Raw genomic sequence first — 13,525 nt, forward strand, 5'->3', positions numbered from 1 at the left:
CTCAGCTAATCTGATGTAATCTGCTGTTACTAAATGGATGCCTGCATTCACATTCGTAGCATGTTGCACACGCATGTGAATGAATAAAGTCTTGGGTTTTTTTGGTGTCATTTGTGCTGGGAGGAAGCCATGTCTTTGCTTTTTTACTTATACCTCATAATGAGCATTTCTGAAGAAGTGTGTGGTTTTTGTCCTTCTCAATGTACTTGTGTTTACCATGGCAGAAGTGATGGTACTGGAGCAAGGTATGCATTTCATTATTTCTTATACTAGTTGGTTTATAGGTAAAAGGACAGAAGAAACTGGAAATAACTCATGTTCTCACATTTGTTGCAAATTAGTTTATAATGGTTACTTTGAAATAATGGCATAATTTATGTTAGTGGCTATCAGTGTTCCTGAATTAAAGCAGATGGCCATTATGTTTTGTTTTAATGGCTTTGTGCTTAAAAATTGCTACTCTAAATCTTCATTTTCACTGTAGAAGGTAATTTCTAACCCTTGTTTTTCCTGTTACTGTAATGATCTTTCCATTTCCTCAAACTATATATCTACTGTAAAGTGATTCTGGTTTAAATAAATACAGTAGTTTCTCCTTTCCTTTATTCACAAGGAAGTAATAATTTTTTGTAATAAAAATTAGGTTAATTGGAGATTATTCTGTCAATTTTGGGAGATACTGTTTCATCTACTTATTATCAAGGCATATTTAGTATAAAATGACAGCAGGAAAAAGCAAAACTGAAGAATATAAAGGAAAAACTTGAGTAAATTAAAGAGCTTCTAGAGAGAAGAGGACTCTTTTAAACTAATGCATCCAAATTGTATATCTAAAGGAAAGGGAAGACTCCTGAGAATGCAGAGGAATCTCATTTCACTGAAATCAGTAGGAATGGGAAGTTCTATAGAATCCCTAAAAAGTAGATTGTTCCTGCTTGCACACCAGAAAAAGGGCCAGCAGTCTTTCCTTTTGAGAAATATGCTGGCATTTTCATTTTTCAGTCTATTCTGAGAAGTGAAGAAAGATCTACAAAGGCTTTGAATCTTCATCGTGACAAAAAAAAACAGAAATTAGTATCCAGAATTCTTCATTATAATAAAATACATCATGCAGCTCCCATTCGAGGTACAGAAATGTGTAATTCACTATACAATGACTTTTCTTTTTCAAGTGACAATAAAACATTAGATAGAAGGAAATGCTTGCATGCTTTGGAATAAAGAAAATCTAAATTTCATACAGGAATTTGCTATTTAGATTCATTTTCTCTTTAGGAAATTCACATTTGTCTTTTTAAATTGTATTTTTGATTTATTATTATTTTTTTTTATTCTGATGTTAATGTTGTAGAAGTTAATAGCGTTCAAATCTGGAATACAACTTTCTGATAAAGAAGTGCAGATCTCCCTCTTTCTTTCTGTTGCTAGGTCTGTGCTCTGTAATGACCCCGACATGTTTGAGATCCCTGTGAATGTTCCTGTGGATACTGTAAAACTTCGTATAGAAAAAACTGTCATACGAAGGATTCCCACTGAAGCCTTTTACTATCTAGTAGACCTCAAATATCTGTGGGTAACTTACAACTGTGTAGCCAACATTGATATCAGCAGCTTCTACAACCTGAAACAACTGCACGAGCTCAGGCTGGATGGTAATCTGATCTCAACTTTCCCTTGGGAGTCACTGGCAGAAATGCCCAACTTGAGGACTCTCGATTTACATAACAATAAGGTGACCAGCATTCCAGCTGAGGCTGGCAAGTACCTGAGGAACCTCACCTACCTGGACATCTCTAGCAACAAGCTCACCACCTTGCCCTCAGACCTGATGGACATTTGGCCACCCTTCTCAGAAGTCATCCCTCCCAAGAGCACGGACATTCTGGCAACTCAGAGAGTCATTTTGGGTATGTTAAGAAGCTTCTCTCATTCCTTATTAAAATGTACTTAAATGTTAAGTTTGAAAGGAGAGCAGGGTGAGTCAGGCCTTGGGTTCAGGAGGGTTCTAGTACAAGTCATTCTTCTGGCTTGCTCTGCAAGACTGTCTATCTGTTATCTAACTGTCCATCTATTTTCTGCTGTTGATAGAAAAAATATACAGGAAAGATAGTGATCTTCACATATATTGTTATCTCAGGGTTATAAAAGTGTGTGAAATGTTCTAGATTCCTGTTTCCTTATGAAATATTCAATATCCAGATAAACAAATGCAGGGATTCCAAAAATTGTGCTTCTGAGGACGTTTCCCTCATCGGTGAATGTGGCTGCAAATACAAGTGTTCACTTGCAGCTGTTCTTAGCAGTGACTTGCAGAACAGATGAGCAGCTAGAGTAGATGCCTTATAGAAACCCTGTTCTGAAATACAGTAGCTTCCCTGTGACTCCTGTTGACCCTGCACTGTTCTAAAGCTGACATTTCTGCCAATTCACTTTGTGAATACAAGAGGAAGAATAAGAATCCCTGATACATACAGTGTCACAGTGCTTTTCATGTTATTTAAAGTGAACGTTTAAGAATAGCTTGGCTGGGCTCTCGTTCATAGTTCTATTCTCTCTCTCCAATTTCTTTTAGGCCATGATGTCAGTGTTCTGTGGATTTTTTGTTTTTGTTTTTTGTTTGTTTTTGTGACCTTGTGCTGTGTCAGGCTTTTTGTTCCCTTTGTAGCCTTGTAGGTAACCATTTACTATTTGCAGCTTCAGAATACAGCTGGATGTTCATTGGCAGCTTTCTTGTCTGTCACTGTATAAGTGCGTGTTCTGGTGTTTTTGTAATGCAGTGCAGTAGTTGAAGGGAGGAAAACCAGCACCAGGTGAATAGCTGGCTTCCCATAATCTAGCTGCAGGAGCTTGGTACCCACTGGTAAAGACCCTCTGTGCACTGTGCTGCCCAGTAATTCCACCTTCTTGATCTGAAGCCATTATTAAGCATTCATTTATTCAGCTGCTTTCTTTTACAACAGAAAGTTTGGACTGAAGCTCTTATTTAGATGAGACTGTAAATAACTTCATAGATGAAAGTAGACTGAATGATTGCATGTGTGGTAACTGTAAGTTTGCAGCATTAAAAGGACTTTGGTTAATTTGGGATTTTTAAAATAAAACAAAACAAAAACACAAAGAAATGTGTAAAATTAAGTCAGCTTAGTACCCCATACTGAAAGCAGTAACATGGGAGCTGACTGACTAGATCTAATCCTCCTGATGATGTCCTCATGTGGGAATCCCAGAGGTTATTCAGTTGCTTTTGCTTACACAGCCCTCATTACTACCACTTAATAAACAAGTAAATAACAATAAAAAAAGCAAACCCACACACTCTTCTCCCCTTTCCCCCTTCCCTTTCTCCTGTTCCCTCCATCTGTACTGTTCATTGGTGCACACACTTGGCCTGCCTCCTTTCAGTCCTGGTAAACCCTGGGACCAACACTGTGTTTTCTAGCAATGTAGGATGTGACCTTTGGATCATTTTCATTTACGAACTACAAGTGGGCACAGATTTGCAGAGAGGGACATGCACTGGATTCAGAGCCTTGCTTCTCCGTTTTTAACACCGCGTGTTGAGGGAGGCTCCTGTGCAGTCATTTCAATGTGAGAATGTAGATCTGTGGGTGGTACTTTCTATGTTGTGCTAATTTACCTTAGATAAGCTGCAGGTAATGTACTGAATATTCATTTGTTGACAGCATAACCTTCTTATGACTGTTTCATTGTAGGCAAACAATGCTTGTTGTATAAGAAACTCTATAGTGAATCAGAAAATGCTCTTTTTTCATCGGAGATAAGAGATTGGAGTGCTTTTTGTGTAACCAGTCATCTTAACAAGCTTTGTTTCCACTTGTTTGCTTTATTATCTGTATTACTGCTGCTAGAAAACTCACAGTTTAGGCCACCCATACCCATTGCCAGAGGCTCATCCTTTGGTTGCTGTTGGACCATTGTGAAGCAGTCAGTTTTTAGGAATAAATGGTTAAAAGAAACAAGAAAGATGCCCTAGGAGTTGAGGTGCCCCTATATTGTTTCAGTCATAGGAGATGCTGGCTCGGAACAATGGGAATATGTGGTGCTCTGTGACATTATTTCCTTTCTGATACTTATTTTGCTGGAGCCTGGAGGAAGAGAATCATATCCCATTGATGCCCTTCCTCTCCTCTGAGGCAGAATAAGTATCGCAGTAGAAAGTGTCCAGAAAGGATTTCATAAAGGCCTCTAGCCTGCTGGAATTCAGATCTAGGTGAACTGAATCCTGCCTACCCTTTAGCTATGAGGTGGGCCACACCAGAGCCTTCCCTGTCAACCTCTTCCAGTACTTATCTTTTGAAACAGTGAGAAAGTTTCTCTTAATACCTAACCTCAATCTCCCTTACTGCAAACTAAGCTGTTTAAACTGATTAAGTATTGTCCTACATGGGATGAACATGCAGAAAAGCTAATTGCCTTCTCTTACAATAACCTTTCATATATATTTTTTCCTTCCCTGATGGCCTTTTGCTTTCTTAGCAGGTTGCACTATTTCTTTCATCTGTTTCTTGTAGATTGTGAGTTTTTTCATTTCCTACCATATTTACTGGTTCTCTTTGAACACTTCTTTTATTGGTATTGGGGGTTGGGGAGGGGGGAGAGTGGGAGGAAGTGAATAGGCAAGTAAGGGAGGAAAGAGTTTCTCTTTAAATGTGAGGCCCGTGGTTGCACACAGTACTCATTTTGATGCTCAAGAGTGGTGCTCTGCAGGAGCATTCAGTCTGGCCCATGTACCTACATGGAATGGGTCCTGCAGCCAGAGCACCACTAGAAGCTGGAAACTGAAGCAAATAAACGCTGTTTTTGTCTAGTCAGGAAAATAGCAGTCAGATTCTACTTAGTGTAAGTACTTATGGCTTAAACTTGTTCATTTTCTACTTCTGGCAAAACAAGATTGTCGCTTGTATTTAATTAACAACATCAACACCAGAAAGCCCTGAATTCATTTGTGCAAATGTATTTCTTTTTTTTTTTTTTTAACATCGGGAGGAAATTTTGTCTGGAATATCTTGACTGAACATCACGAGAGTTGCATGCAAGAGAAAGTTCAGGTTTCCCATGTTTGCTTTGAGGCCTCTTGGAGAAGCCAAAGCGACTGGCAGATTAGTATATCTCTTTATGCCAATTCTGTCCTGCAGGGTGGTTTCATTGCTCCCAACTGCATGATGATCTTCAGTGTGCACACTATGTAATGTGAAGGGGAATAAGGGGATGATTTCTGGCTCTGTGGCTGAGTGGCTCTCTGTGTCTCACATCCTCAGAGTGCAAAGCTAGCTCTCTTGTTTTAAACCTGGTTGGCTGTTCAATGTTTTGCAAGACTTGACCACTGGTTTTCTGTAGCTCTGATGGAATGTTCCAGTGTCTCTAAAATGTGAGTAGGTGGGGGTGACTTTTTCTCAGCTCAAGCTGTCTGAATTAAACAAAGAATGCAAACATCGTGCTTTTATACTATGAAACAGTATGTATGTTGTATGCCTGATGGGCTGGCAGGTACTGAAGGATGGTTTTGAAGGTGCATAGCCTGCTGTACATATGCTGGGAGAATGAACAAAACAAGAGGGAACCATCCTTGATGGGATCTTGGAATGAAGTTGCATCAGGAAGAGGTCCCTGGAGGGTGCACAGCTCCTGGCTTTGTCTTGGAGTATACACTTTGGAACAGTTCAAAACAAAGCTGTGGAATGAACTGACAATTAAACAGTGGAAACAGTAAAGCAACCAGTGTGTGTGAGATCAGCTGGCCCTATCTTGATTAGCATTGGAGCTTTAACCTAATACTTCGATCCAAATCACAGCTAAGTTTCAGCATTGGCTGTTGTACAGAGATTGATATTTCTGGCATGAATGATGGTAGCAGCATTTTCCATATGGAAAATTACATCTAGCAAGTCACTGAGAGGAGTCCAGGATTTGACAGAGTGGCAGTAAAATGAAATCTTGCCTCTGTTGCTTGTAGAGATGCCAAAAAATTTGAAACGCAGCAGGTCCATTGGATTCCCACTGATTTTGCTGGGCTATGGGGTAGATGATGCTCTTCTTGAAACTTCTCACTTGCTATTAGTGTGTAGGAAGCACTGGGACACAGTGAGGGAAGTAGAATTCACTGTTTAGATCCATAGGTTGAAATTTTGTAGCTTCAGTCAAAAGAGAGTATTTAGGTAGGTTGGTTGTTCTGATGAATATTTCCATCAACCCCAAATGTGAATATTTCATGTACTATCGTTTTGTAGCAATTGGAACTTATGGTCTAAGACCAGCTACTGATTTATAGAGGGAATTTTACTCATAGCTATTTGAAATGCTAAAAGTCCATATCAACATGGTGAGAGCAAATCCTGTTTACTGAGAAAGACTGCAAAAATATGCATGCATGGATCCACATATGCATGTACTTGCCATTATACAAACAAACATGTATAAGTGTGTGAAAGTAAACTTCAAGTATGCTAAATCTGGAATAAAGAAAGTTGGGGGTTTTTTTGTGTGCTTTTTTGAGTACTTTACAATCCTTATTTAATTTTAACATAAATTGCATTGGTATATTGCAATGCAAAAATATTTATCAATGTTACATTTGCTTTGATAAGTATTTCTGTCTTAAGTCAATAAGCTGCCTTAATATTTCTTCAAAAGAGGCCTGGACTGTATGACCACCCAGTCTAATGGCTTTGCTTCACCATTCCTTCTATTTTGCCTTTTTCATTCAGCCTGTTTAGGTTGTAATATCTTTGGTTCTTCTCTTCAACACTGGGAGAATGTGAAAGCCATGTACTTATATATTTGAAAGACCTTTTGCAGTAGTATTAGAAACAATAATAAATCCATCCTTTCCTGTACTGAAGCTTGCAGGAAACAGAAGGTAGCATAAGGTATGTGTTTAGTATCATTTTATGTAGATACTGTCCTGGAGAGTTTATATGCATTTCAGCATTATTTGGTACAGAGGAACTGTTGGTGGAGGGCTTGTTTTGGGGGGGTGGGGAATATTAACCCCTTATTAACCCTTTACAAGCAAATGAAAATAAAAAAATACAGGAATATTATTCTTAACTACGAACTAAGGTTACCTAAATTAAAAGGTAAGTGCAAGTAGGTAGGTGCACATTCTTAATTGGGTAGAGCTTTTATGAGGAAATAATTATGTGCTTAGACATATGGCAAAGAATCCAATGATATTGCTTTTGCTTGTAAATACATACTTGAGTTTCAATGAAAATTAGTTTTATATTTTGGAGATTCTTTTTTTTTCTTAAAGCAGAGCTGTTGCTGATAAGTTTTCCTTGATTTCTCCATTCCTGAGAGCAGTAGGTGGTGAATAGATACAAAATCTCTTGTGTCTGCAAGGGGTGAAATTGGATTGTGATGTCAAAGTCAGGGAATCTCTTCAGGTCAAGTCTTGTTTTAAAAACAGGGATTAATCAGGGTTTATCACTATTTTAGCCAATCACCGCTATGGTGCTTAAAATAACCTAATCTTGGTCAGGTGATGAGAGGAACCTAGTAGTTAATTATTCATATGCTCTTTCATCAAAAGGTTTCTTCCAGTATGGAAGGCAGATTTTTTTCCCATTTGCTGATGTGATAATTCCTAAAAAGAAACCCTGAGAAATGCCGGCAGGTGTTTTAATTGTGAATTAGTTTATGTGACTTGTCTGTTGTGCTAGTTAGTAAATTTGGTAGTGAGCAGCTCTTGCACACCATCCTTCATTTCAGTCTGGGGGCTCTGCTTATTGCTACAGCTAGAAGAAAAGGGGAAAGTTATGCCCAAAAAGTACAAATCAGGGGAGAAAATACTTGAACCCATGGGTGATACACTGTGCGTTTGTTTGTTTTTTTACCTGGTAAAGTGACTGTTGCTGTGTTGAGCTCAACATAGTATGGGTACCACCTGATGATTTAAACACATTTCTCAGAAGTGGCTACTCTGTTTTGTCCTAATAACATCACCAAGTGGGGAAGCCTTCCATTCAAAGACCTTAGAACCAAGAAGCAAATGTTACAGCCTATAACAAAAGAAGAGACAGTGTACTACTATGCCATCATAAAAATCATTATAACTGTCAGCTTTTTCCAGGTTCCTTCCCATTTTCCTCTATTCTTTTATATTTGAAAATGTTTCTAAAACTGTCATAAATTAAAGCCAGATTTCTAAGAGTATTGGTATGGTTCAGAGCCAGATAAGAATATTGTTGGCCTAGAGCTTTTTCTCCTTAGCCTATATCCCTTTTTTTTCTGTAGGCAGAGATGTTGATGTAAGCTCTAACCCCCCACCATCTCTGCAAGCATAGGACAAGGGTCTGAGAAGATCAAACTGTAAGAGCCCAAAGAAGTACTAGAAGCAGAGGAGGGTGACAGGATGCAATAACTCTGAGAAGCTCCCTCCAGTAGCCACAGACAAGTGAAAATGTGTCATCAATCTTAAGATATCTTTTCAAAGGGCTTTCCTAGATATATAGATAAGTTAAGCAAAGGTAACATCAATTTATTACTGTACTCCTGTAAATTTATATGAGGAAAAGACTTAGTAAGCATTTTTAGTCTTTTCTCCTCTGCAATAAAAATTCCCTCCTAGTCAGCTAGCAAAAGAGAACAGTAGAAAAATATTAACTCAGAATAGGCCCGTGGTTCTTCTTGACTGTACTTGAAGGTAGTCATATGTCATACTGAAATCACAACATTTGAATACTGCCTGACAATGCTTTTTTGTTTGTTTTCCTACTCTTTCTTCAGGTTTGCAGGACAACCCATGGTTTTGTGACTGTCGCATTTCAAAGTTAATTGAATTTTCCAAAATTGTGGACAACTCGATTGTACTTCTTGACCCACTGGTTACATGTAGTGGACCGGAGAGCTTGGCAGGGATCTTGTTCCAGAAAGCTGAGTTAGAACAGTGTCTTAAGCCATCTGTGATGACATCAGCAACCAAAATCACTTCCCCTCTGGGAAGCAATGTTCTACTACGCTGTGATGCAACTGGATACCCAACACCGCAGCTTACTTGGACTAGGTCAGACAATATACCAGTGAACTATACAGGTATAATAGCTCTTTTTATAGAAATAACCTTTTTATAGGACATGAGAGAGCCGGAAATTACTGGGTTTTCTGTGCTTTGAGATCTTTCTTATTAGTAATGGTGGACTAGGTATTGCACTGTACTTGCACCCATGGAACAGATGTTAAGAAATTCTTTCTCTAGGTCTCTGTTTCTGGTCTGTAGTAGAAGTGTGTGTGCATGTATGAAAATGAATGGAGTAAAGAAAGAATGAAAAACAGAGGTTAGAATAGTTGGGTATTAATTTAGAAGCTGAGAAGCAGAAAGGAGAATTCATTACTGAAAACTATTTAATCTTAAATCTTTGTGATAGCTTTGCTGTTTGAATGCTTTGTTTGGCTTTAAGGCATTTTGATTTCCTTGTTCTAATGCTACTTAATAAAACTAAAAAAAACCACTATCTGGTAATTCCTCCTGAAATTCCATTTTGACCCAAGCTGAGTACTTCTTTTACTGGAAGTTCCATTAGTTAGCTTGCATGTGTGTTAGTTTTTTTTTTTTTGTTTTGTTTTGTTTTTTTTCATTTTTAATACATATGCTTCATTCTGATAGAAACAATTTCAGAGGGGGGAAAAAAAAGTAATCTAATGATTACTTTTTCTTTAGCTCCTTTTCATAATATTTTATTCTTTACGTTTTCTCGTAGTAATTCAAGAAACACCTGGAGAAGGAGTCCGATGGTCCATATTAAGCTTGACAGGGATTTCGTACAAGGATGCAGGCGAATACAGATGTAAAGCAAAGAATTTGGCAGGAATGTCAGAAGCTGCTGTTACTGTCACAGTGGTTGGTGTTGTTACTACAACTGTGTTGCCACAGAAGTATGGAAGGAAGCAGGAGGCTGAGAGACAGAATACCACACTGGAGGAATCCAGGAGGGCACCTGAGAGAACAACCACACCTCTTTTCACCACATCAACCACCACAATACAGGTTACCACTGAAAGATCAACAAATGCCAGGGTTACTGACAAGAAACAATCCAGGTCCATGGCTGATGGAAAGAAAAATTCAAAGACAGTGACAAATGGAAGCAAAAAGCAGACTGAGGATGCAAGGAAGAAAGGTGAAGAGGCAAAGCAGACTGAGGAGATGAGCAAGAAAGGTGAGGAGACTTCACTTAAGGCAGCAGCAGCTACAGCTGAGCAAAATGTTACTGTGATGGACCTAAGGGTGATCACTGAAACAGATGAAAGAGTGACCTTGACTTGGAAAATTCTCAATGCCTCAAGCAGCACTGCAGTGACTGTGTTATACTCAAAGTACGGAGATGAAGAGATGTTGCCTCTGAGCACGGATTCTAGCAAAAACAAAGTTACAATTGATGGTTTGCAACCTAGTACTCAGTACATGGCATGTGTATCACCCAAAGGAGTGCCACCTACAAAAGAGCAATGCGTTATTTTCACTACTGACATGTTAAATGATGAAAGCAGCTCTCAGTTTTCTATTCTGATAATGGGCAGCAGTGCAGCATGTGTAGTTGTTTTACCTTTGATAATTTTCTTACTCTACAAAGTTTTAAAACTTCATGTGAAACCCAAAGCTCCTAAGGAAGCTGACCTTGCAAAAGAGACTTATGTGAAATTTGAAACACTCTCTCTCAAGCCTCGAACAGTGAACACAGGAGGAGAACTCTGGGCAAGAAGGTATACAGATGAGTCAGAAAGACTTCTCCTTTGTTCTAGGTCAAGTATGGATTCTCAAATGACCTTCAAAAGTGAAGGCTCTAGGTCTGAGTACCTCTGTTGAACATGGGTGTGGATGGAGGAGATGGAATACACAATGGGTAATGTTATCCATAGTGATGATACCGCACTGGGAAGCGGGTTAGTGTCAGGTGGTGGTCAGAATATATAGTCTGATGTCATGGACCCTACCAGATGGGTGCAGTGATGGATAGGAGAGGGAACTGAAGATAAATATATATATATGTACATTTATGACTTTGGATATGAGGAAATGGCATTCTTTGAGAGATAAATATAGCATGAAATGGTTATTTGCTTAAAGGTCTTCTGCTTTAATTAAAACATCATTTTCTCTCATTTAACTGTATGATGTGCTCATTGTGTGAATCAAACATTATTACAACATTCATAAAAATATGTATTTAAAGATGATAGGAAAAAAAAAAAGCTTAAACCACGTTTATTGAAGTTGAAGCTTTGAAAATTTGTCATACAGCTCTGTTTGTTAACTATATAGAACTGGAGGTGATCCTAAGTAGCTGCAATTTATGGACTTCTGAGAGCTACAATATACATCACATTGTCATTTTGAAGATGCTATGGTGAAGGAGCTTCTTTAGTGTTCTGAAACTTGGGTAAGATGTCATTGTGATTAACTCTGGGAATGATGCTGTATATTGATACTGTAAATTTACAGCAAAAGATTATTACAAAATCCCAGCCTTAGGATTTACTTGCATTTGTGTGGCTATATACCTCAATTTCAGAAATCTCTGTAGGGAGAATTTTATGGCATTTTGTAATACAAAACACCATGTCACACAGCAGTATATTGCATAGATATTACACAGTATTATATACTGGAGTACTATTGTATACTTTGAGATACAGTAGGAGGAAGTCTTGTCCTCAGGCCGTGTTGGATGTCTAATGAAGTTTAATGAGCATAATCAAAGTTAATTGTGACAATGTTCTTTAGAAAATACAGTGTAAGTAATAACAATGAATGTAGAATTACCTGTTACTAATAATAATGAACTTTCTATTCTGAAGCTGCTTTTTCAATACCTGCAGTAAATAACAGCTGCATCGTTTAAGATTGAGGTTAGAATAACGTGTGAATTAGGAATCACATTTTTTCCTAAAACTGGAAACGGTACTGTTTTCTTGGACCTTTTTATACCTGAAAGAACTGTTTACCTTGCTTGGAAACTGGGAATCTTCTCTTTCCAAAGCAAGAAACATTGCCTAGCAGCTACAAACCAAAGTTTAGTTAATTACATTCAAAATAGTGGCATTTTTTTTATTGTCTTTTAGTATAGCATTAAATTTTAACCACTGGAGTGTTGGAGAGCTTGCCTTGTTTAAAGCATATAGGCTGATGAGGATAACTGTTTGTCATAAAAGCAACTTAAGAAAGATTGTGGCAGAAAATAAACCCACTCAAAAATTTCCATACCATCTATGTGTCAGGACTCCATAGTCAGGGATAACAGGATCTGTGTCTGAAACCGAGGAAGCGAGTGAGATGTTCAAAAGCGCAAAGTTACTTTACCCACATAAGCTTTTAGAATTGACCTTGTTGTTCCTTCTGTTACTAGTATGTGTGGTTAAAAAGTGATTTGTCTTCTTCCATGGGAAATTTTTGGTTTCAGTGAAAATATTTTTAGTTTTCTGAGTGGAATATTTTGACTTTGGATGTGTGTTTTTTATTTGGCATTTTTTTAAGGGAAGTAGTTTGTTGTGTCAAAAACATAGTTTGTCTGAAAAGATATTTGAGATAAAGTTTAAAGAGATCTGATGTGTTAACTTGAAGTGTTACACTATTTGCCTTCTATTCTCCACACAGATAGTAGAATCAGCAGCTGTCACTGAAGGTTTTTCCCAATGAAAAACACTGTTTTTCATTAATGAGTGATTATTTTAACCTGTACTTTTTAATTCCTGGAGGACATTTGATTTTAGGTTTCAAAGCTCTGTGAGAAACCCGAATCTAATTCTAGAGTGATTTTTATTTATTTATTTATTTTATATGCTGTGTCAATGTACCAGATGGTGGTAGTGCAAAGCTTATTTGAGAGAGCTCATTTGCAAATGTGAAACCTGTTGGTTTGACTAACCTTTGATGAATTAATATGTTGTAAAGTCAGGAATGAGTTAAGTCATATATATACCTCATGTCAGAACTTCTGATGAAGAATTTAGATAGAAATTGAGTGCACAGTAAAGATGTGCACACTGCATCACCCAGGATTGGTGTAATTGAGGAGCTGAAGAAGTACTTCCTGGAACAGATGAAAGTTTTTATACAGTAAATTTGTAAGATCCCTAATGGAATCATTATAAGATAGATTTTTGTTACCCATGATCTATTTGTCTAGTGTCTTTCGAAATGCAATGCTGAGTGAATCGTCATGATGAACAGCAAATGACTGCAACCTATGGTTGGCCAGGAGGATTCTTTGGAGAAGATTTTACCAAAGTTTATGCGCAGCCTTTCATATGTTTTTGCACTTTGTTGGCTCAATTCATCCCATGTTTCACCAGAAAGGTTAGAAACCTTTTTATACATTACCTGCAACGAAATAACTGAACTGCATTCCAAGAAGATCCAATTTTTACTTGAAAATTAAAAGATTCTCAGCACTTGTTACAGTTAAACGCAACCTTATCTTCGATGTGCACTTACTAAGCCAAATTTTAAAGTCATGTTTTAGTCCTTGCTGTTACCCACACTAGATTTTATATTCTTTGCACTACT

The 13,525-nt window shown here is 37.8% G+C and overlaps 1 protein-coding gene across 1 annotated transcript; it reads left to right on the top strand.

Annotated features, from left to right (window-relative positions):
- The first annotated feature begins 37 nt into the window (after nt 1-37).
- On the top strand, nt 38-10,825 carry LRIT3 (leucine rich repeat, Ig-like and transmembrane domains 3). Its single transcript, XM_072336508.1, is given in 5 exon segments — nt 38-101; nt 104-245; nt 1,429-1,907; nt 8,749-9,054; nt 9,720-10,825. Coding segments are annotated over 5 exon segments (2,097 nt in total).
- Nucleotides 10,826-13,525: the final 2,700 nt, after the last annotated feature.

Source organism: Excalfactoria chinensis, chromosome 4 (assembly GCF_039878825.1).
Source record: "Excalfactoria chinensis isolate bCotChi1 chromosome 4, bCotChi1.hap2, whole genome shotgun sequence".
NCBI classification, from domain to species: Eukaryota; Metazoa; Chordata; class Aves; order Galliformes; family Phasianidae; genus Excalfactoria; species Excalfactoria chinensis.